Here is a 25,965-nt window from a genome sequence, read left to right as displayed (position 1 = left end):
ACGTAGTAAACGTTAATAGCTGAAGAGACACACCGTTTGTGTGAGTATAGGACAATCGGACGTGACCTGAATACAAAGAGCATGAGAAGATGGAAGCTTGTTGCATTCACAAAAATACTAGTAATTCTTGCTGTAACTCTACTCATGCCTCATGTGGACAAACCTAGAGTTAGTGACAACAGATAAATAAATTCAAATAAACACAATTACTGCAAAAATGCTTTGGCTGTGATAGATAGATATTTGAATATTTATTGCCTTTTTGTTTCTGCTGATGATGATAAAAGACAAGCACATGGTGACGATAGGTTAAGGAAAATTTGAAACAATACGGCACAAAATCATTTCAGAAAGTTCTAACCATTCCAAATGTTAGTTTGATAAATCTTTTCTTTTGTTCAAAGGGCATCTAGTTTTCAAGTAGTATATAACAACTAAAATACATAATTGAGAGAGAGAGAGAGAGAGATAATACATACATACATACATACATACATACATACATAATATATATATATATATATATATATATATATATATATATATATATATATATATATATATATATATATATATATATTTGGGTAGGCAGGCATATCAGCCCAGCTGTTAGGAGTAAGTATATATAAGGGATAAAAATGATGTGCAGCAGGCTAGGAGTTTGTTTGAAATAGTTGGTTTTAAATTTTTTCACTACTATTACCTGTAACTTTCATCATAATTAGAAATATAATTCTTAGATATAATAAGTAACAAATAGGAAATTTACATAGAAACTAGGGTATTCTGGAAATTTATGAGCAACGACTGACACTGCAGCTGACAAGACAATATCCTGCATTTGTGAATTACTGCTGACAACAGAGTAATGATTTGGACTTCAAATATGATTAACGATTACCCAAGTCTACAGTATTGTCTGAAAACTTGTATATTTTATATAAAATTGTTTTATTTAATTTTCTTCAACGGTTTATGTGCTTTCGTCAACTTCCATTTCTTTCCATTCAGGGGAATGTTATTCATAAATCTATTCAGTAGCATAAGTGTTAAAAATATAAGTTGTGTGTGGCTAGATGTTTTGAGAAATGAAAATGTATGTGTGATGGTAACGAAAAACTTTCCTACATAAACTATACACACTTAGTACTTAGGTATAATCATGGGGATAGGTTAGTATTGATTCTGAAATAAAGAACTTGAATTCAAGATGAATATGTAAAAGAGTGTCAATGACCCTTTACAAGTTTGAATCAATAAGTCAACTATCATCCAAATCACAATCCAAATAGAACATAAGGGGAGGTGAACTGGTTATATTTATTTCCAATGTACAGTATAATAAATCTTATAATTTGTAAGCTAATAATCTAAATATATAAAATATCCACTTCGGTGAAAGTAAATCTCAATATATAATGAATCTGATATACTGTAATTGCTTATTTGTAGGCTAATATTTGACAATATTCAGTACAATAGTTTGTAAATGTCTCCAAAGCACTTGAGTATGACATGCATTTTTTTCTTGTTTATGAATTGGTCAACTAAATCATTTCTTCAAGTCTAAAGGTATGATTTGATATAAATTGAGTTTACATTTAGTTTACAAACCAAAGAAAACATAATTCAAACTTTATGAGCATGAATGAAAATGAAAACATTACAAACAGATATAGGGAAAATAGAAAAAGTTAATGTTTGTAAAGGTGTGAATAACCATATACTGTACGGTATATACGTCATTGACATCAATTTAGTTTAGGCTACATCAGACAGGAGCAAAAAAATTACGCCCTTTTGAATGTAGTTAATATCACTGAAATCATACTGAAGAAACAATTGCAAAATAACAAAAAGGGGTAAAAGGAATAATATTCCTGACATTTTGAAACAGCATGTGAACTATTTACAGCCACTTACACCATATTTCTGACATGTAACACCTTTCTAGTCTTTGTGGGACCTTGCATATCTTAAATCTCAATATACACTATTTTGTGCTTATTTTTTATGTAAAGCTTTTCCCATTTGGGATATCACACTTATAAAGATTTTATATCCTTGCTTTATTCAATATGGAATAAAAAAGGGAAAGTACAATATAGTATCACAGAATTACTGATTCTCCAACTTGGGAAAGGATTCACATCTTAGTGGTTTGTCACAGTTTCTTTTCCCTTCAACACTAGATGCTCGACGTTTGCTTGGTTCGGTTTTACTTTTATCAGCACATTCATTCTGGTGGACTGATGGCAAAATTGATGTGCTACTGCTACACAAAAAGTTTTTATTCATTGATCGTAAAACAGGATTTTTCACAGAATTTACTACTTTTTCCTTATCCAGATGCACTTCCATAACTACAGGAGCATTATTACTGTAAGTGCTTATAGCACAGTCTTCATGACCAAGAGAGACCACTTCTTCATGACCATCATCATCTAATGTTAGTGCTATATGATCATTTGCTTCAAGACTGTCTCCTAAGAATGTGACACCTTTACTTGAAGAGCTATGACGTCTTGAATACTGCCGAGCAGTTATGATAGCACTGACACTGTCTAGACGGAGATCAACTGCACCTTGATCATTACTACCATCATTTGCCAACACACCAGAATTATTATCACTAGCCGAAGGAGGGATAGAGTGAATATAAAGACTGGTGACATGTGAGCTAACCCCAACACCTTCCTCCAGCACCCGACTCGCACTGTCTCCTCCTGCTTCAGTATCTTCCTCAGCCTCACTTTCAGAAACCTGCTAAAAGATAATCATAAACATTAATATTTAGTGATATATTCCAATAATGTACTACAAATACTAAACAAAAAAGGTTAATTGCAGTCACATAAACATGGGTAACATTGACCCCAAGCTAAAATGCACACAATTGAATTTATTTACACATCAGTATTCACAGCACAACCTACAGTATTTATTTCTTACATTATAACTAATTGAATATCCTTAAAACAAAAATAGTAACTACTATTCATTTGTTTAACTAGACCATAGAATTCTAATAAAAAATATCAATGCTGTACAGTACTTGCAATAATTAAATGTTTAACCTTTAAATGTTCCAGCTCCTATTAAGCTACATCAGGCCTATGAAATCACTGCAATTGCATATGCAAGCAGTTAGTCAAGTTTCCCGTTAATTCTGGCACCTTTATCTGGCAGATTGAATCATCATGCTCTGATAGCAGGTATTTGCTGTAGTACTTCAGCTAGGCTCAAGACATCATGGTTGGTGATACAGGGTGAGGGTTGTGTTCAAAACGTGATTTATTGCTATGTATAGCAATGTGTGCTTGACACAGTTAGTGGTATATACAAGGAATGGAAATCTATTTTTTCTAAACTACTGAATATGTAAATTTCTTTGTAATTTATGGTTGTGACCACTGTTGCTAGCACTGATGACTTTGTTGCTTACTGTGGATGACAACACCTTACACCAGAACAAGATAATTAGGATCTGATTGTAAGGTTTAATACAGGTACTGTTGATTATATTAGCCATTAGCTGGAACATGTGCTCAAGCAAGAAACTTCATAAGTAGAGAGCTGGGCCTTCCCATGAAGTTTTCTAGGCTAACATAACAGAGAAATGCTTTACAATATCATTAGTATTATTATTACTAGCCATACTGTAACCCTAGTTAGAAAAGCAGGTGCTACAAGCCTAAGGGATCCAACAAGGAAAGATGCCTAGCATCAAAGAAATATAGAAAGAACAAATAAATTTTATTTGGGAAATTATAAAAAAGTACTGTATATGAAATATATAAAGCTCAGTATGGCAATAGAGAATGCGTACATGAAATATTTTGTCAAAATTCTTCTTACTTTCATAGTTACAGGGTAATTAGTAAAAGTAACTTAATAAACTATAAACATGGCTCCCTACAAGAAAATGCAGTATTTCTTGTTATCGTATACTTTGATAATTATTGCATTTTAATGTAAAAGAAATTGTGAACAATGATATCTGTATAACTTCCACGAGTTGCAGATGACGAAAATTACACCCTTTGCCCTTCAGTCCTACCACAAACCTGAGAGAGAGTGAGTACATGACTGAGTTTGACCTCTGACATTCACTAATTTTCAAATTTGTTTTTCTCGTTTTCGGCAAGAATTTTATCATTTCAAACAGGAAAAGACAGTTTCAACATCTTGCTAACATAAGGAAGAAGAGAATTCACTCTATAAGAGTTCAGAAGAGGGTAATATTGGTAGTACACACACACAAACACACGCACAGAGAGAGAGAGAGAGAGAGAGAGAGAGAGAGAGAGAGAGAGAGAGAGAGAGAGAGAGAATGGAGAAGCGACGGCCTTGCCTGAAACGAGCAAAAGAAGCAAGATATTAAGCAAAAGGATCTTAGTTTATGAGTAAATTATGATAACTTTTTTTTGTTTATCAATACCCAAAAAGGAACATAAAATTCATAATAATCAGGATTTATTCATATTGTCTTTGTAAAAATATAAATATAAACTTTGAATGCCTCCGACATTCCCTCATTTTTACGTTTGGTTTTCTCGTTTTCGGCAAGAATTTTATCATTTCAAAGAGGAAACAACAATTTCAACATCTTGCTAACATAAGGAAGAAGAAATTTGCTCTATTAAGAGTTCAGAAGAGGGTAATATTGGTAGAGAGAGAGAGAGAGAGAGTGAGAGTGTTTGTGTGGATGGAGAAGCTATGCCCTTGCCTGAAACAAGCAAAAGAAGCAAGATATTGAGCAAATGGATCTTCATTTATGATTAAATTATAAATACGGTAAATGATTTGGATCACCTGTAGAATTATCAGCCCAAGATCCCCACCTGTAGAATCATCACCCCAGAATTTCCCACCTGTAGAATCGTCACCCCAGAATCCTCTACATGTAGAATTGTCCCCCCATAAACCCCCAGGTATCCCACTGTATATTTAAGATGTTCATAAACATTTTACAATGGATATTGAATAGCAATATATTCAAACAAATTTAAAAAAGCATTATCAGCGAAACGTTCATGCCACATGAATTCTTTTAGGTACGAATTTAAAAAACTTCCGTTTGGAGCCACGCATTGTCTTTATGTAACTTTTGTGTTTGTTCCAATAGGATTCTATCGTCTGTGTGTGCACACCGGTATTTGGATCACAAAGTTGACTGAATAGTTTACAGTTCTATGGTTGTATCCGAGACCCTGGATATTGCGGTATGCACTCCATTCATCGCTGTGAATGATAGATCCTTGCCGAACTACTTTGAGGATTATCGGAAGAAGAGTGGCAGCATCTCCTTTCTCAACTATTTCCATATAACCAATTCCAGGGTTTGTGCTCGTATCCACTATACCAAAAACCCAAATAGGAGTGTGTGGTGAGCGTCCACGATGGTGTTTCCAGTTTATGTGAAAAACATGATTCATCAATTTCCAACAGTAATTCCACGGCCCCCAAGCTAAACTGAATTTGTTTCAAAATACACATTACAGACTTCCCTAAAAAAGCTACAGAAATCAATCATTGTTTTCTCGCCGATGTTCACCTGACGTCCTGCTGCTGTTTCGCCAATCCGTTCACTCCAGTGAAATATTAGATCGTGCAAAAAAAGAACCTATTCTTATTGACTTGCTTGATTTGTATTTCAAACAGTCCTTGTATGGGCATTTCCATATAAATCCATCCTTTGATCTGGAATACTTTGTCCAATTCATACAACTATTGCAGGTATCAAATTAAATTCACTCTTTATAAGCTTCTTTTGCTGTAGCCAACAAATAACTTGAGAGGAATCATCATACAAAAGTGGAAGAACCACATCTTGGAAGGTATTCCGAGCCATGGGAGTTGGTTGTTTATAGTAAAAGAGAATTGTAGCAACTATTCTTATTTTTGCAAAATACAAAAGAAGAAAGAGACAATTTTGGAATGAGAAAGATTTAAAGGTAGGTTGTTAAGAACAGGAGAGGTTATTAGTTAGGTAGGTAATTATCCTAGGGCCATTAAATAGGTTATTAAAACTAAGTGGTAAATTAAAGATAGTTGAAAACATTTGTTAAATCATCACTCCAGAATCTCTCCGGTACAGTCGTCACCCCAGGGTATCCCATCTGTAGAATAATCACCCCAGGGTATCCCACCTGTAGAATCGTCACCCTGAAGGACCTTGGGGTGACAATTCTACAGGTGATCCAATGTTTTCTTTTATCAATATCCAAAAAAGAAAATAAAATTTATAATAATCATAATTTATTAATGATGTCTTTGTAAAAATAAAGAAAAACTTTGAACGTCCTTATCTCAAAACTTTACTTATTGACCTTCAAATTCAATCTTCTCTCTTAGTTTTAAAGATATAGCATTGGAATTTGGTATATAACTTAGACATATATTATAAAACAATGAAACGAAGCCCTTTTTCCATTTTTTTTTCATAAATTTTTTCTTAATTTCCCCCCCCCTGATTTTTAGGGTTTATTTTTTTTTACCATAATGAAAAAATTCATATCTGGCAAAGAAATTACTTTTAGAAAAAAAAAACTCTTCATATTATTGGAAGTCTAAACCAGTCTGCATAGGGTAGTAATCCCAGATCTTCATAATAATTATCAAGGGATGAGATAGCATTTGAAAAACACTGATTTTCAGGATAAATCACCATGGCGTCGCAAAACCGAAGGTCAGAGGCAAAAATCCTATGCAGTTTGGAAATGTCCTAAGTCAACTTATTAAGTGGTATGAATGTCAAAGTCCTGCCATTAAAAATCGGCATTAGCCGGCTGGCCTCTTAAAAGAGCTCACTTATAAACTATGAAAAAAGACATCAACCTGTTCAACCCAAAAGTATTTGCCAAAGTTCTGAACTTCTGAGTATCTACCAATTAAGCTGTCTGATTAGGAAAATTATTCCATAACCTTGTCACAGTTGGGATAAAACTTCCAAAATCCTGCACAACATTGAACCTTACAATGGACAAGGCAAGACTGAATTAACTGTACACAGCGATACACACAAGATGGTACTATCTGGAAAGCTCTGAATGCAAAAGATGTTCAGAATGATGGAAAATCTTATGTAACACGCACAAAGAACTATTGTCAACTTTTTTAGCGAGGCATATTTGCACGGACTCACAGGGGTGCCCTTTTAGCTCGGAAAATTTCCTAATAGCTGATTTGTCGGAAGAATTTTTGTCCGAATACCATCATTGTTTTCAAATGATTACCAAGTAATGTGAATCAAAACTTATTAATAATCTAAATTTCTCCCTTAGATATAGGTTTTGTCAATAAATAATGTTAAATAACGGATTTTGAGCGAGGCGAAAAATCTATTTCTGGGTGAGATAGCCATGTCGTCCTGATGGAAGGTTCCTTTAAGTAGCTTCCTAGGGTATATTTGACTATAGTGATATTTCCAGAGAATTTACCTTAAGGTCTCCAGAATTCTAACTCCTGGCGCGAATATCCCTAAAGTTTCCCTTCAAGGATATCGCATAATATCAGAGGATGTATTCTTGACACGCCACATAGCAATCTTCACCCCGAATAGCGTTTACGCTTCGAGGGGGAAAGTGGCAAAAAACGAAGTGGAGCTGTTAATAAGGTACCCTTTCTCCGTTACTATTTGTGTATCTAGATGGCGCCATCATCGCCGCAATGTTTATTTCTTATAGCGTTGAGCAAGGTGCTACAGATACAGTAGATTCGGGAGGGATCTGCCAAAGCCTTTTCATAAAACGGAGGGCGGGTCCATCAGGACGACATGGCTATCTCACCCAAAAATAGATTTTTCACTTCGCTCAAAATCTGTTTTTTGGGCTCAGGCCATGTCGTCCTGATGGAAGGTTACCAGAGCATTAATGTATCTGTGGATTTCCTATTGTGCCTTAACCTCAAGACAATATTTCTTTGGTCACTCAGACCTTAGAGACATATGATGTTACCGTTATACGTCATTACTTCTAATATGAACTATGTTAGTGCTTCCTGCCCCCTACAGGGAAGAGTCATCCCAGACTCAGGAAAAAGTCTCGAGGTTTGCATATTCCATATAAACAAACCTAGCAACAAAAGGTATACAGGTCTCACTATATACCCAATCAGTCGAAGTTTGTATTCCCAATACAAACAAATGTTTATAGCATCCAATACTGGGTTAGCTGTATGCGAAAACAGACAGGTTTGTATCCATGTAGAAACAATGTATGTATACACAGAAAAAAGGTTTGTCTACATGTAAGAACACACGGATTTTGAGCAAAGCGAAAAATCTATTTTTGGGTGAGATAGCCATGTCGTCCTGATGGAAGTTCCTTTAAGGTAGCTTCCTAGGGTATATTTGACTATGGTGATATTCCCAGAGAATTTTACCTTAAGGTATCCAGAATTCTAACTCCTGGAGCGAATATCTCTAAATAAATGTTAATGGGATATCGCATAATATTAGAGGACGTATTCTTGACACGCCACATAGCTATCTTCACCCCGAATAGCATCAACGCTTCAAGGGGGAAAAGTGGCAAGAAAACGAAAAACGAAAAACAAAAAACGAAAGGAGAGCCGTTATTAAGGTACCTCTCCTATCTCGTTTCGCGTGTGTATATGACGTCATCAACGGCGCCATCTTTATTCCTTGTAGTGATATACGAGGTGCTACAGATACTGTATTATAGGGAGGGGTCCTTCAGCCCTTTTAATGAAAAGGAAGGGCGGGTCCATCAGGACGACATGGCTATCTCACCCAAAAATAGATTTTTCACTTCGCTCAAAATCAGTTTTTTGGGCTCAGGCCATATCGTCCTGATAGAAGTTTACCAGAGCATTACTGTATCTGTGGATTCTCATATCATGCCATATCCTCAAGAAAGCTTTTCCTGGTCTGCACAGACCTAGAGACCTATGATGATACCGTCATACATCATTACTTCTAAGCATAAACTATGTTAGTGCTTCCTGCCCCCTACAGGGAAGTCATACTAGACTCTGAAAAAAATCTCGAGGAATACATATTACCTATGGATGACTAACAGACAAACCTGTATAGCGGTCTCACCCTATACATTGTAAAGCAAAGTTTGTATAAAACTTACCAATGTCGGTATGAAATACTGGCACCTCACCCGGTATGCCTATCCTGATTTGTGCATCTGACAAAGGTTTGTATCCGTTTAGGAACAAATTTGCATATCAAAAATCACCCTTTTCAGAGTACAAGGGTCTATCCTACATGAGGATTGGTTAAACCGATGAATGTTTGTTTGTACTAAGGAACAATCTTAAAAGATTTTTCTTTTATATTAAAATTATCCATAATTTTAATTGCAATGCTCAGTACTTTATTATAAAATGAACATGGGCGAATAAAACGCAAGGTTCATTAAGAACTAGTTTATTGATGATCAATAAATATATAGGTCAATCAGCATTTATAAAATTTATAAAATGTGGATGAAATACCTTTAAGCATAAAGGTAACAGAAATATCAGAAAATATTGTTTCATCTGAAAACGAAACATATACATGCCACTTAATAACCAAATTGTTTAGAATTTTGTTAATATCTGTAATACTGTTCATTCAAACTAGCGTAACAAATGCCTGGCATATGTGTATGCATTATGCTTACTTCACCTTTGTCTATGGAACAGTTCATAAGGACACCTTAGTGGCCTTTCACTAGTCTGTAGTACCAGTCCGGGACCACACACACACCCTTGAATTAATCGTCCCATTTAATTTCTCTGTTTCTCGCAGATCTAAGCAACAGGCCCAAGGACACTGCCTGCTGCCACCACAGACCTCCTAAGTTCCTCCACCTGCTTTGTGTAATGTCTAAAAAAATACCCTGGATGACTACCAGCCAGTGTATGAGCGAAGATGTTCAATATTCATATTATTGAAGAAATTTAAGGAAGAGGCAATTTTTCTCGGATCATGACCTGCGGGTGTACTGTCTGGAGTGCTCTGCGAATAAAATAGGTGAGCTTCGCCCTTAGTTGCTTCAGAGATAAATTTGAACCCGAGGTTTCTCCCCTAAACAGCTGTCCTCCCCTAAAGTCTGAAGTTCTACGAAGATAGACCTTTAGGCACTCTGCTGGACATAGAGATGCATCTTCTTTCAGAGGGCAGATTCTCCAAGGACCCCACCTATTGGTGGGTAGCTCGTTCTTGGCAAGAAACGTTGGGTCCCGAAAAAGATTCAGTTCTCCCCCTTCCAAGAACTGAAAATGACCTTCCTCTCTTGAAAGGGCCACTATTTCACTAACTCTGGCCCCTGAAGCGAGTGCAAACAGAAATATAACTTTTTGGGTCGAATCCTTTAAAGCACATTCATCATTGTTCATCCTCGAGGCAAAGTGGAGAACCTTATCTAGAGACCATGAAATGGGTCTCGGAGGCGCTGATGGTCCGAGTCTAGCACAGGCCTTCGGGATTTTGTTAAAGATTTCGTTAGAAAAATTGACCTGGAAGGCATATAATATAGGTCTTGTCAAGGCAGACTTGCAAGTTGATATTGTGTTGACTGCTAAACCTTGTTCATGAAGGTGGATGAAGAACGATAAGCAGAAGTCTGTCAAGATTTCTTTTGGATTCTTCGCCTTGACAAAGGACACCCTCTTCTTCCATGACGACTCATATTGTCTTCTGGTAGATTTGGACTTATATTCCTTCAAAAAGTCTATACTGTCTCTTGATATCCCGAATCTTTTTCTCACCGCTAAGGAGAGAAAATCATAAGATGCAGGTTCTGGGTTTTCTGTGATGAAGCAAGACAGTCGACTTCTGCACTAGCTGAGACAGAACTGGATCCGGCAGCGGCACAAACTTCAGTCGTAGTTCTAACGCCAGAGGGAACCAAACACTGTTCGGCCACTTGTGAGCCACTACTGCCGCTTTCCCTTTGAATGATCTCAGTTTGTCAAGGACCTTCAGTAGAAGGTTGGGCGGAGGGAACAAGTAAATCCTGGACCATCTGTTCCAGTCGAGGGACATAGCGTCCACTGCTTCCGCTAGAGGATCCTTGTACGGGGCCATGTAACGATGTATCTTCTTGTTGTTGCTCGTAGCAAAGAGGTCTATCTGCAGTTCCGGGACTTGACTCGAGATGAAGGAGAACGATCCTGCGTCTAGGGACCATTCTGACTCTACCGGTGTGAACCTGGATAGAGCGTCCGCCGTCACGTTGCGGAACCCTTGAAGGTGAACTGCTGACAAGTGCCATCTCTTCTTTTCCGCCAAACGGAAGATGGCTAACATCACTTGGTTGATTTGAGGTGATCTCGACCCTTGGCGATTCAGGCATCTCACTATCACCTCGCAGTCTAGGACCCCTCTTATGTGTGTCGAGTGGCGAGGAGATAACTTCTTCAGTGTAAGAAGTACTGCCAAGGCTTCTAAAAAGTTGATGTGAAATGTCTTGAATAGATTGGACCAAGCTCCTTGAACTTTCTTTTGATGAGAGCGACCTCCCCATCCTTCCTTTGAAGCATCTGTATAGATGGTAATTGAAGGGGGAGGTGGTTGAAGAAGTATCGATTTCTTCAATTGCTTGGCTTTGGATCACAGCTTGAGAAGCGTTCGCAATCGAGTCGGTAATGGTCTCTTCAGATCTCTTCGAGCATTTGATGCATATCTTCTCAAGACTCCTGTTGCATCCTTTATCTGTGCTCTGAGCACTGGATCTGTTACTGAGGCAAACTGTAGAGAGCCCAGCACTCTCTCCTGTTCGTGTCTTGATATCTGTTTGGATTCCAACAGTCTCTTGACAGATCCTGCTATCTCTTTCCTCTTCTTCAGAGGGATGGAAAGTTGATGTGACTGTAAATTCCAGTGGATTCCCAACCACTTAAATTTTTTGGCTGGAGATAGTCGAGACTTTTTGGTATTGATCTAGAATCCTAGATGTTCCAGGAACTGGATCACTTTCTTGTTAGCTTGCATGCATTCCGTCCTGGATGCTGCCCACACCAGCCAATCGTCCAGGTAGGCCACTACTTGGATACCCGTTAGGCGTAACTGATGAACAGCTGCATTCGCAAGCTTCGTGAAAATCCTTAGGGCTATGTTTAGCCCAAAGGGCATGGCTCTGAAGGCATAAAGTCTTCGTTGTAGCTTGAACCCTAGGTAGGAGGAGAGGTGACGATTTATTGGAACGTGTCAATAAGCGTCTGACAAGTCTATCGAGACGGTGTAAGCCCTTTTGGGCAATAGGGTCCTTATGTGTTGAAGTGTCAATATCCTGAACTTGTGGTTCACTATGAACTTGTTGAGTGGCAACAAGTCCAGAATGACTCTGAGTTTGTCTGAGTCCTTCTTTGGAACACAAAACAGCCTTCCTTGGAACTTGATGGACTTTACTCTCCGAATTACTCTTTTCTCCAAGAGTTCTCGAACATATTCTTCCAGGACGGGGGTAGTGTGTTGGAAGAATTGTGGGAACGGAGGTGGAGTGGTGTTCCAGCTCCAACCCAGTCCATTCTTGATTAGGCTGTGGGCCCAGGGATCAAAGGTCCAACGATCCTGAAACAGAAATAGTCTCGCTCCTACTGGAAGCATCTCACTTTTGCTGTTGTTGTGGACCTGAGGCCTTGCCTCTTTGGCCGCATCCTCCCCTGAATCCCCTTCCTCTTGAAGGGTGTTTAGAGGAACCTCTGGCTGCTCCTCTAGCTTTTGGACGAAAGGTCGTTGACTGCCTTTCGAACGCTGGGTTAAATGCAGGCGACTGTGTCGCTACTGCCTGAGGTACCAACTGGTACGTGGTTGGAGGTTGTGCCACCATCTGAGGCACCGCGGTCGCAGGAAGTTGCTGCTGTTGCTGTCTATAAGGCTTAGCCAGCCGAGAGGATAGCCTAGGCTTCTTCGTCTTCCTCTTAGGTTGGGAACCTTCATCCAGGGGAAGACTTTCTCTTAAGAGATAGGCCCCACTTCTGGAGAAGGTTTCTATTCTCCGTAGCGGCCTTGTCCACTACCTCTTTGACCACTTCGCTAGGGAAGAGGTCCTTATCCCAAATACTAGAAGAAATCAGTTTTCTTGGTTCGTGCCTCACCGCAGCCGAGATGAACACGAACTCTCTACAAGCTCTCCTAGCTTTAATAAAACTGTAGAGGTCCTTTGTCACTGTGGCCAGATGGGTTTTGGCCACTACCATGAACAATTCTTGGTTCTTAGGGTCGCTTGCCATCATCTCCAGAGTTGTCTGTAATGACATCGATACAGCGAGCCTTTCCTTTGTCTCTTGCTCTCTACGCAAGAGAAATTCCGACAGCTTTGGAAGGTCCTCACCGAACTGACATCCGGCAATATCTGCTTCCAACTTCCCGAATGAGAAGGTAAGATGGACGTCCTTCCAGTCTTTTTGGTCCATAGGTAAGGTCAGGGACAACGGCTTGTACTCTTCCAAAGAGGGACATGGTTTCCCTGCCTCAACCGCCTTCAAGGCTGCCTTATATCCCCTCTCCATAAAGGGAAAGGCTCTAGTTGGTGAAGCCACAAAGGAGGGGTGCTTCTTACTCAAAGCAGGTACCTTTGAGTTCGTGAAGCCCCTCTCTTTCATTGAGCTCGATAGTAAAGCCTGTGCCTTACTATGGTCAAAGACTATGACCTCTTTCGGCTCCATCTCCTCCTTTGAGGCTGGCTCCTTCCTAAGACGGACATAGCAGTCCGGGCAAGACTCCTTGTTGGGCCAAAATTCCACTTCTTCAAAGGGGACTGAGCCCAACTTCTCCGACATGACAATCTTCCCAGTTGTCATTGGCATGTGTTCGGCATACCTCCAAGGGTTGGCATCCTTCACGTTGAGCCTCTTCTGGGGCCCACGTGATGCTGCGAGTCTGCGCATCTCTAACTTCATTGCGGCTTCCTTCTCGTCGCTCTTCTTTTGCATTTGTTGAATCATTTCAACAATAGAAGAAAGAGTCTTTCCCAGTTCACCTGGGATAGCAGACGATGTCGAGGGAACAGGTTCCGGGGCCAGAACGGATGAAACCGACACCTCGTCGATCTCCTCCTCCTCAGTTTCAGGAGCCTGGGTCTGCTCCTCTTCCTGATCTTCCGCCAGAAGATCTTTTTCAGTGTACTCCGACACTTCAGACATCCTATCGTCCAATTGGATGTCTTGTAGGGCGTCCGAGACTTCGGAATCTACCGGAATCTGAACCGTTGGGATCTCCGCATGAGGCTGGGGAATAACCGCATCCGCAGATGCTTTAGGAAAAAGGTAGGCCCTCATCTTCTCGCTTGGAAGATAGGGTCCGGCAGTGTTCTTTTGAAAACCCCTCACCCAGGTTCGCAACTTTTCCCTAGCTGCATCCCTTGACTCCGCCGACTGAGGGGTGTCAAATGCCTCGGTAATCAGGTTAGAACAAACAGTACATACCTGAGGGTCCCAATACCAGAGATCACCTTTGGAGACTGCGCAGGGTGCGTGCCTCATGCACAACTCAAGTCCGCAGAAGTTCTTACTGCGGACGTTGCAAAACATGCTCCCGCACTTCGGATGGTCCTCCTGTAAAGAGAAGAGAATCCATGAGTATCAAGTGAAAACATATCACTAGATTAATCTTAATATTAGTATACATAGCTTATGACAGTAAAGCTAGAAAGGAAAGAAGGAAAGACACATACAGTATTTGTATTTCCCGTACAGCTAATTGCTGTAACCTCCCAAGATATTAAAACTAAGGTTAATTCTCATTCTAGAAAAACCTTCAGAATATTTTCCTACAAGGAAAGTTAGGTGCAACTCACACCAGAGTATAAAAGTTTTAATATAAGAGATATTAATTTTTAATAAAGAAAGAACTCACTTCCATTATACTGTACGGTCTCATCAAATGGCTGTACAAGACAACACAAAGTATGTTAGAGGTTTCTGAGTGCCGGCCGGCAAACTCTGCCGGCCAGCAACTGAAAAATGTCAGCACCCGGCTGCCGGCCACAATCGTAGTAGCCGGCAGATCTTACGGTGTGCTGTTGTTGCAGGCCGGCAATGACAAGTGATACCTGTGCCGGCCGGCAGATAATTTAAGAACCAGAGAACTTCACCCACCCGACTGCCGGCCGGGTAGGAGGTACAATACACTAACAAGAGAAATAGCATGGATGTAAGGTTGTACTGCCTTCCATCCAGAAAGAGTGAACATATGGAAGGGGAGAATGTAAAATTCAGGCTTCCATCTATCCACAGCATGCCGGGCTTTACCAGCAGATATGGATAGTACACCAAGAGAGGTCTGGAGTTCACTCTACAGAGAGTAGGCTTCTGCCGGCTGGCAGAAGACTGAGCCAGTCCAACATCCTAACCTACACTAGGTACAGATGTAGAACGGTGGCCAAGAGTTTGTAATGGCTAGGCCATCACCAAAGGACAGAGGGGGGGAGGGAAAAGGGTCCAACAAACTTCGATCTAGTATGAGACTTACACCAGTGACCAAGAAAGCTCATCCTAGCCTATGGTTGTCTAATAAGGAGGGAGGTTGGCAGCACTTGCCATCTCCCTTAATACAAGAATGAAGCTTGGTGCTGTTATTTCGCTAGGCAATGGAAAATCTCATTCTCCAGCCCGAGAATAACAACACAGGACTAGTCTGCTAAACCACAGAAGAATGAATCATCTCGTACAGAAACCTTCGGATGTGATCTAGGGAGGCTAAGCCTCCTATATCTGCACCTAACCTAGCAAAAGAATCTCATTCTCTATGCCAAGAGGTCACAGACCCCAGACTGAATACTCTGATGTTCTGACCGAGCCCCAAAATCAGTTACTCTGAAAACAGGACCCGGACAGAACCACCCTAGTATAGTTTTACCTGAATACTATCCAGATAAAACCACTAGGGTTAAGCCTAGGCTTAACACAGAGGGAAAAATGGACTGATCTTAGATATCCAGAGGAGAAAAGAACAACCGGGGAGGTGTGCGAAAGTATACTAAAGCCCCATAGGCTACTAGCCTGGGCGCGGTGAGAATCGATTACCTAAATCACTGAAACTCTCTCGTATATGATCTTGGAAGAGAAATATTCAACAATATCTTACAAGTACAAAATTATGCCTATAGCTTCAATAAAATTGCTACACTCGGAAATCTATATATCATGCATGAAAGTACTAAAGCCACACGCTTAGGCTACTAAGCCTAGCGTAAGCCAAGATCGGTTACCTAAATCACCGAAACTAAAAATTACTAACGGCATCATATAAAGAATTTCCAGTAGGAAAACTAAATAGCTAAATTTAATAAAGCAAAATGACCGGGAATGTCGCTCTGGCTAACTAAATGACTTGTACATAGCGAGCGACAGCGTCCAGGACGCCTCCGGTAGGCAACAGCTCTTGTTTACATTAATATCACTTTTGATTTAATTCCAAAACAACAAGAGCTTACATTTATACACAGTAAAGATAATACTCAACTTTCCAGAGGCAGAAGAGGCTGGAGAAAGCATCATGGTTGAATAAAATCCAAAAATCACGAGAAAAACAGGGAAAACACCGAGTAATGGAGCTACGCGATAAGGGATAAAGATGGCGCTGTTGATGACGTCCTATACACACTCAAAACGAGATAGGAGAGGTACCTTAATAACGGCTCTCCTTTTGTTTTTCGTTTTCTTGCCACTTTTCCCCCTCGAAGCATTAATGCTATTCGGGGTGAAGATAGCTATGTGGCGTGTCAAGAATACGTCCTCTTGATATTATGCGATATCCCATTAACATTTATTTAGGGATATTCGCTCCAGGAGTTAGAATTCTGGATACCTTAAGGTAAAATTCTCTGGGAATATCACTGTAGTCAAATATACACTAGGAAGCTACCTTAAAGAAACTTCCATAAGGACGACATGGCCCGAGTCCAAAAAAGTTATTACAGTTGTTCTCGTGTTAATATGCAGACAAAAAGGGGAATAATAAAAAATGCTCGTACAAATCTTTATTTATTTGAATTTGGGGCGAAATAAGACGCAAATACCAATCAATTTTTTATTGGTAATAAAAAAAATTTGTAATTCAACATACATTTTATAGTAACACAAAAAAATGTTAGTGAATGATAATAAACATAAAAAAATACAGGCAAGCTCAGAAATACTTGTTTCACCTGAAAAGAAACAATCATAATGCCACCAAACTGAAAATTTAATAAATTTTCTAATATACATTTCTGTGAATGACTGTCTTTTCAAACTGTGTAAAAAACACATGGCACAAGTGTTAACTTTTTTATATTTCTTCCCCTTTAGTATCTGGAACAGTCCATAGTGTCACCCTGGTGACACTTCACCTTACATGTTGCACTGTAAGGTGTCAACACGCACACCCTGTACATGACAGTCCCAATCAATTCACTGTTCCTCACAGCACTAAGCGACAGGTTTTAGTACACTACCTGCCGCCACCACAAATCTTTTTAACTCTTGCACTTGCTTCGCGTAGTGTTTGAAAAACACTCTAGATGACTTCCATCCAGTATACGAGCGAAGACGCTCAAAATACATGTGTTGGAAAAAATTCAATGACGAAGCAATCTTTCTTGGATCGTGACCTGCGGATGTACAGTCAGGATCCGCTCTGCGAATGAAGTAGGTGATCTTCGCCCTTAGTTGTTTTAGAGACAAGTTTGAACCTGATGTTTCTCCTTTAAAGAGCTGTCCTCCCCTGTAGTCTGAAGTTCTATGAAGATAGACCTTTAGGCACTCCACTAGACACAGCGAGACATCTTCCTTCGGAGGCCAGATTCTCCAGGGACCCCACCTTTTGGTAGGTAGCTCATTCTTGGCGAGAAATGTTGGGTCAGGAAAAAGATTAAGTTCTCCCCCTTCTGTGAACTAAATATGGCCTTCATCCCGAGAAAGGGCCACTATTTCACTCACTCTGGCCCCCGAGGCCCCCGAGGCTAGAGCAAACAAGAATATAACTTTTTGAGTCAAATCTTTCAGAGAGCAGTCCTCATTGTTCACTGTTGATGCAAAGTGAAGAACCTTATCCAAGGACCATGAGATGGGCCTCGGAGGAGCTGCAGGCCTAAGTCTAGCACAAGCCTTAGGGATCGTGTTAAAGATTTCATTGGAAAAGTCTACTTGGAAGGCGTACAGCAAAGGCCTAGCCAAGGCAGATTTACATGTTGTTATCGTGTTGGCTGCTAAACCTTGTTCATGAAGGTGAATAAAAAAAGGATAAACAGAAATCTGTTGAGATCTCTTTTGGTTTCTTTGCCTTGACAAAAGCAACCCATTTTTTCCAAGACGACTCATATTGTCTTCTGGTAGAGAAAAGGAGAGAAAATCAGGAGATGAAGTTTTTGGGTTTTCCATGATGAAGCGAAGACAGTCGACTTCTGTACTTGCTGAGTCAGAACTGGGTCTGGCAACGGGACCAGCCTCAGCGGCAATTCCAATACTAGAGGGAACCAGTTGCTCATCGGCCACTTGGGAGCCACTAGAGCTGCTGTTCCCTGAAAGGATCTCAGTTTGTTTAGGACCTTCAACAGAAGGTTGGTTGGAGGGAACAGGTAAATCCTGGTCCATCTGTTCCAGTCAAGGGACATGGCATCCACTGCTTCCGCTAGAGGGTCCTCGTATGGGGCCACATAACGAGGTAGCTTCTTGTTGTCGCTCGTCACGAAGAGGTCGATCTGCAGTTCTGGGACTTCAGGTAAGATGAAGGAGAATGATCCTGCGTCTAGGGACCATTCTGACTCTATTGGCGTGAGCCTGGAGAGAGCGTCCGCTGTCACATTGCAGAAACCTTGAAGGTGAACTGCTGATAAGTGCCATCTCTTCTTTTCCGCCAAGCGGAAGATGGCCAACATCACATGGTTGATTTGGGGTGATCTCGAACCTTGACGATTCAGACATCTCATCATCACCTCGCTGTCTAAAATCAGTCTGATGTGGACTGAACAGCGAGGGGACAATTTCTTCAGCGTGAGAAATACTGCCATGGCCTCCTGAATGTTGATGTGGAAGGTCTTGAATACAGCAGCCCAAGGCCCTTGGACTTTCCGTTGGTGACAGTGACCTCCCCACAATTTCTTCAGCGTGAGAAATACTGCCATGGCCTCCTGAATGTTGATGTGGAAGGTCTTGAATAGAGCAGCCCAAGGCCCTTGGACTTTCCGTTGGTGACGGTGACCTCCCCATCCTTCCTTTGATGCGTCTGTGTGGAAGATGACTGAAGGTGGAGGTGGTTGCAAAGTTACCAACTTCTTCAGGTTCTTGGCCTTCGACCATGGCTTGAGAAGTGATCGTAGTCGAGTCGGTCTTGGTCTTCTTAGATCTCTTCGAGCGTTTGATACGTATCTTCTCCAGACTCCTGATGCATCCTTTAATTGTGCTCTTAGCACCGTGTCTGTCACTGATGCGAACTGAAGGGAGCCCAGCACTCTCTCCTGTTGGCGTCTTGATATCCAATTGGATTTCAGAAGTCTCTTGACAGATCCCGCTATCTCTCTCCTCTTCTTTGATGGAATGGAGAGGCAGTGTGACTGTAAGTTCCAATGAATTCACAGCCATTGAAACTCCTGAGCTGGAGATAGTCGAGACTTTTGACGTTGATCTTGAATCGCAGATGTTCCAGGAACTGGATCACTTTCTTGGATGCTTGCATGCATTCCGTCTCGGATGCTGCCCACACCAGCCAATCGTCCAGGTAGGCTACCACCTGGACACCTTCTAGGTGTAGTTGTTGAACGACTGCATCTGCAGGCTTTGTGAAGATCCTTGGGCTATGTTTAGCCCGAAGGGCATGGCTCTGAAGATGTAGTTCTTCTTTTGTAGCCTGAATCCTAGGTAGGAGGAAACTTGGCGATTGATTGTAATGTGCGAATAGGCATCTGCCATGGAGACTGTGTACGCCCGTTCGGGCAGCAGGTTTCTTATGTGTTGAAGGGTCAACATCCTAAACTTGTAGTTTACTATGAACTTGTTGAGTGGCGACAAGTCCAGAATGACTCTGAGTTTGTATGAGTCCTTTTTGGGAACACAAAACAGACTTCCTTGGAATTTGATGGACTTTGCCCTCCTTATTACCCTTTTGCTCAAGAGTTCGCGGGTATATTCTTCCAGAACGGGGGTGGAGTGTTGGAAGAATTGAGGAAATGATGGTGGAGCTATCTTCCAGCTACAACCTAGTCCGTTCTTGATTAGGCTGTGGGCCCAGGGATCGAAGGTCCAGCGATCCCGAAATGAGTGGAGTCTTCCTCCTACCGGAAGCATATCATTGCTTCGGTTGACCTGAGGACTTGCCTACTTGACCGCACCTCCCCTACTTCCTCTTCCTCTTGAGGGGCGTATAGAGGAAGCTCTATATGACCCTCTACCTTTAGGGCGAAAGGTAGTGGTCTGCCTCTCGTAAGCGGGAGTATAAGCTGGTGACTGGGTCACCACCTGCTGGGGTACCATCTGGTAGGTGGGTTGGGGTTGTGCCACCATCTGGGGTACCGCAGTCATGGGAAGTTGTTGTTGTTGTCTGGCGGGGCAAGAGGGCAACCTTGGCCTCTTTGTCTTCCTTTTTGGTTGGGGACCCTCATCCGGGGAAGAATTCCTTTTTGACGACATGCCCCACTTCTGGAGAAGATTCCTATTCTCCGTGGCAGCCTTGTCGACTATTTCCTTGACCACTTCGCTCGGGAAGAGGTCCTTTCTCCAGATATTGGAAGATACCAACTTCTTGGGTTCGTGCCTCACCGCAGCCAAAGCGAACACGAACTCCCTACAAACCCTTCTGGCCCTAACGAAGCCATACAGGTCCTTGGTTAGTGTTGCCAAGTGTGTCTTGGCCACGACCAAAAACATAAATGGGTTTCTATGGTCGCTTGCCATTGCCTCCAAGGTGGTCTGGAAGGATAGAGATGTGGCAAGCCTTTCTTTTGTCTCTTGCTCTCTGCACAAGAGAAATTCAGACAACTAAGGCAGGTTCTCACTGAACTGGCGTCCAGCAATATCTGCCTCCAACTTCCCGACTGAGAAGGTAAGATGTATTTCCTTCCAGTCCTTATGGTCTGTAGGCAAAGCTAGGGATAAGGGTCTACACTCCTCAAGTGTAGGACAAGGTTTCCCTGCTTCTACTGCCTTCATTACAGGCTTGAACCCCTTTTCCATAAAGGGAAAGACCCGAGTAGCTGGAGCAAGAAAGGGTGTTTCTTACTCAGGGCTGGCACCTTAGAGTTAGTGAAGCCCTTGTCCTTCAGACTGCTAGCCAATAAAGCCTGAGCTTTTGCATGGTCAAGCACTATGACCTTTTTGGCTCTGTCTCCTCCTTCGACACAGGTTCCGCCTTCAGACGGACGAAGCAGTCTGGATAAGACTCAAAGCTAGGCCAAAAGTCAACATCTTCGATGAGGACGGATCCCAGCTTTTCTGAAATAAATATTTTCCTGTTTGTCATAGGCATGTACTCTGCATGCCTCCACAGGTTCACGTCAGAACATGACGGAAGGTCCTTCACGTTGAGTCTCTTGTGAGACCCACGGGACGCTGCAAGCTGATGTATTTCCTTCCTCAATGCAGCTTCCCTTTCTTCACTCTACTTCTGAAACCTCTCCATCATTGACATGAGGGTAGACAGAGTCTTCCCCATCTCATCAGATGGAGGAGCAGAGGACGTAAAGGGCACTGGTTCTGAGGCTGGAACCGACGAAATGGAAACCGATTCGACTTCATCCTCTTCAGTATCAGGAACCAAGGTAGACTCCTCGTCCTGACCTCCTGGTGAATTTTGGCACTGGCCATACTAAAACCCTTTCCTTTGGCTGAACAAATGGGAGCATTGGAACTTGTAATAGGAAAGGCCATTACAATACATTGTTACCAATGTCTACTGTAACTCTGACTTGAGACAGAGTGAGAGAGGGAAGAGAGAGGCAATCTTGATTATATTATCATGATGCAGACTACCTGTATTACCACAAAAATTACTACAGAATAAGATTAAACAAAAACACTAAGAAAATAGTCATATGCCTCAAAATCATCGATCAAGCTTGGCAGGAGGTTTCGAGGTGCACCTTGAACTCTGCTTGGAAGAAGCTGTGGCCTGATACTGTCTCCGCATGAGATTTCGAGGGCTTCCACGCAGACCAAGATGAAGCCGATTCTGAAAATGTTGTCGATCCTGAACCTGTTGCTCAATCTGAAGTTGCTGAGATCATTACACTCGGGAAGTCCATGGGTCTGGAAGTTGATGAGGCCGACATTGATGAGCTTATCAAGGAGCACCAAGAGGAACTTACGACGGATGACCTGAAGGACTTGAAGGCCATGTGAGTGAACGCCGTTCAGGAAGAGCACAGTGGAGGGGGAGTAGGATGACCCACTGACAATGGCAGAAATTAAGGAGGGTCTAGATGGCTACTTTAAAATGGTGGCTCTCATAGAAAAAGACATATCCAGAAAAAAATCACACAGGTCATGCGCTCGAGTACTGTAATGAAGTTTGCCCGAGTCATTTCAGGAAAATTTTAAGCAGCAGGCAGAAACAAGCTTCTTTGGACGATTATTTTAACAACAGGGCTTCGGTAGAAGCAGACCAAGTGCCAGCTAAAAAACGAAAGAAAAGTGGCAGTAATGGAGAAAATACATGGTGTAATTAAATTTAGAAAATATAAAACGTAAAGTAAAAACAAAAATAAAAAAAAGGAAAATATAATTTCATTTTAAGTATATTGTAAAGTTAATTGTTATTTCCTGCCATTTGTAAATGTGCTTCCTAAAATTTGGTGTTAATGTTTTCTGTCATTCATACATCTGTTTTGTAAAGTTAAATGTTTATGTTTTCTGCCACTTGTTAACGTTTTCTGCCGTTTTTCATCCTCCGCTACCTCCCCGTACTTCGTACTCGGACATCGCCTCACTCCAAAGGTAAGGTTCCACATTTTTGTTACTATACTTTTACTGTTTGTTCTAATTAAACGCTTCTTTTACCGATTACCAATGGTTAATTTATCATTAAATGATCAAAATAAAGTACTTCTCATACATTTAGTACTGTTTAGCGGTGCATTTCCTTTTTATAATCATTAAATGTGGCGTTTTTGTAGGGTCTGGAACGAATTAGGCTATTTACATGTAAAAGGCGACTCACAAGACGAAAAAAATCACTTTACGATAGCCATTACAGAACCAATTAATTTTGTGTTGAGGCATTACTGTACCTAATTTACAAGTAACTCGTAATATGAGAAAAATGGCATATGAGCATACAAATTTTAATCAGTTTACAGGCATTGTACTGGTCTGTGGGGAAAAATTCCCTATGACTCGCATTTTTTTTTCTTTTTTTTTTTTTGAAAAGTACTGACGAGACTAGCACCTGTTGAGCAGGCATCAGTCACTCAGTACCCATACTCCACCCATGCGGTTATCCCTATATTTTTACCCCATTTCATTTCACATTAGCTTGCAACACCGGGCTCCCTTGCTCAGATCAGAGCCCAACTCTTCCACTTTTTGAGTAGAACTAGGCACTAGTAGAAGAATCAAGTTATGCATACCTCTTCCCAACTTTTTTTATAGAGTTGTGAACGAAAGTTCTTTGTTGATCAGTGAAAGTTGTGATTCATTGTAGACATTTTGTACTGCGTTGTAAAATTATCAACATTGTGAAAATGTCCTCAAACATGATTATGAAAAATGGCAAGAAATGGAAAAAGAAATTATCGTTAAACATGAACAAGGTATAAGTGCGGCCAATCTGGAAAAACTGAATATTCATACTAAAACTACCACAATTGGTACAGTTACAATTCTGAATAATAAAGATGTTAACAAATTACACGATGCAAAAGTGGTGCTGTTATTGATGAATTAACACCACATGTTCCTAATGCTGAAAGATTTCTTCTTATTATTGTTATTAGCTAAGCTACAACCCTAGCTAGAAAAGCAAGATGCTTTCAGCCCAAGGGCTCCAACAAGGATAATAGCCCAAAGAGGAAAGGAAATAGGGAAACAGATAGAATAGTGCACCTGAGTGTACGTCCAACCAAGAGAACTCTAACCCAAGACAGTGGAAGACCATGGTACAGAGGTTATGGCAATGCCCAAGATTAGAGAACAATGGTTTGGTTTTGGAGTGTCCTTCTCTTAGAATAGTTGATTACCATAACTAAAGTATTCTTCTACATTTACCATGTTGAAAGTAGTCGCTGAACAATTACAGTGCAGTAGTTAACAGCTTGAGAGAAGAAGAATTTTGGGTAATCTTAGTGTTGAATTTTTTAGTAATTATAGTGTTGTCAAATGTATGAGGAAAGAGAAGAATGTGTGAATAATAGAACAGACTATTCAGCGTATGTGTAAGCAAAGGAAAAATGAGTCGTAACCAGCAAGGGATCCAATGTAGTACTATGTGGCCAATCAAAGGACTCAATAACTCTCTAGCGGTAGTATCTCAATGGATGGCTGGTGCCTTGGCCAAAATACAACCTACATGCAGTTAAAAGGTGATATGATTACTGAAAACACTATTTGTGGAAAAGCAATGGTATTGGAGCTGCATAAGGTGCAGCATAAATAGAATGTGTAATAGATTTAAACTGAGAGCTGAGGAGGAAGAGGGACCGAGACAAACCTCAAGTGAAATTAGGGAGATGTTAAGACTGTGGAAAACTGCAAAAATTCTGTAGACATATCACCCAGATAAGGCTTTGGCTGGGGTTGTAGCGAATCTATTTACCAACAATGAGATGTCTCATTTTCATGTTATTTTAAAGAAGAGGTAAAGCAGTCATCTATAGATAAATTCCATGTCAAATCTGAATGCAAGTGTAAAAATAGACGACCTAGTGTCCCGAAAGCATAAATTATCATATTTGATGGCCTACAAGACACACTTTTTTTCCCAAAATTTTGGCTCTAAATATCGCCCTGCGTCTTATGTGCAGTAGGTGAAGTTTGAGACCTCCCATAGGCCTAGGCTAATCTTCTCTATGACGCTCACTAACCCAGCTTATATTCAGAACTTTTGTCTACCCTAAACTCTATGCATCCTTATTTTATTGCTGGTATTATTGTATTATTGATTGTGTTTTAAAAATGAAATGGAAAATTGAAAGCAATATAATCTGAAATGCTGTGACTTGCATTTATTAACATCAGATGACAAAACATAAACATCGAGTTCTGGTTACATACTCAGCAACCTTTAACTTTCTCTTTCCTTAACCTTTGATAATTTTGATGGTATCGTTAATAACAATTGTAATCAAATATAGATTAGCATATACTGTATATTTTTCATTAAAAATACACCATGATTCCAATTATCCTTATTCTTTCTCCAATCAAGCACCATCTTCTGTGTCACTCATACTGTCAATAGCGATACTTTGTTACTGTTGACAAAAAAAAAAATGGTTTTCCTTTTATGCAATACAGTATTTAGGATTTTAGGGATTTGGCAAGTAAAATATTTGTAATAACATCTTTACTAAAAGCTCTAAGTATCATTAGTTATCACTTGCATGTAAAATAAAATTAATAATATTATTATTACATAACCAATACTTGGTAAGCTATCTGTTGCTGCAAAAGTTAACTTGTACACAGATGTATAAATACGTTTGTTTGTTTGTTCGTTATGATCGGTGATGAAACGTAACCAAAGCAATGGTTTCGGTTTTATGTGGTGTAATATTGTGTTGAGCAAAAGCATGATATAAAATCCTCTTTATTTAATTTATTTTGGATTTCTAAGTAAAGTAATGCCTCACAATACAAAATTAACTGGCTCCGTAGACTTTCGTACCGTGATTTTTTCGCATTGAGTCGCCTTTTGCATGTAAATAGCCTAATTTATTACAGGTCCTACAAAAACACATTAAATTTTTATAATAAGGCTAAACTTCACTAAACACAATGAAATGCAACCATTTGGATCATTCAATAACAACATAACCGTTAATAACCTGAAATGAAATATATAATTACAACAGGCAGTACAGTAATACAATA

At 40.4% G+C, this 25,965-nt stretch overlaps 1 protein-coding gene across 5 annotated transcripts in view; it reads right to left on the bottom strand.

Moving 5' to 3' along the window:
• Positions 1-777: 777 nt before the first annotated feature.
• Positions 778-25,965, bottom strand: part of LOC137652693 (E3 ubiquitin-protein ligase RNF19B-like) — a 305,828-nt gene continuing 280,640 nt past the window's right edge. For 4 of the 5 annotated variants that reach the window (XM_068386099.1, XM_068386105.1, XM_068386111.1 and 1 more), the window contains exon 13: positions 778-2,766. In XM_068386099.1, coding sequence (XP_068242200.1) covers positions 2,119-2,766 — 648 coding nt within the window. In that variant the 3' untranslated portion in view covers positions 778-2,118. The remainder of the gene's footprint in view (positions 2,767-25,965) is intronic. The other variant, XM_068386125.1, reaches the window with a different exon arrangement.

The sequence above is a fragment of the Palaemon carinicauda genome, chromosome 1 (assembly GCF_036898095.1).
Source record: "Palaemon carinicauda isolate YSFRI2023 chromosome 1, ASM3689809v2, whole genome shotgun sequence".
Taxonomy (NCBI): domain Eukaryota; kingdom Metazoa; phylum Arthropoda; class Malacostraca; order Decapoda; family Palaemonidae; genus Palaemon; species Palaemon carinicauda.
Note: the sequence above shows the minus strand (reverse complement) of the source record. Positions and strands in the feature narration are given on the sequence as shown.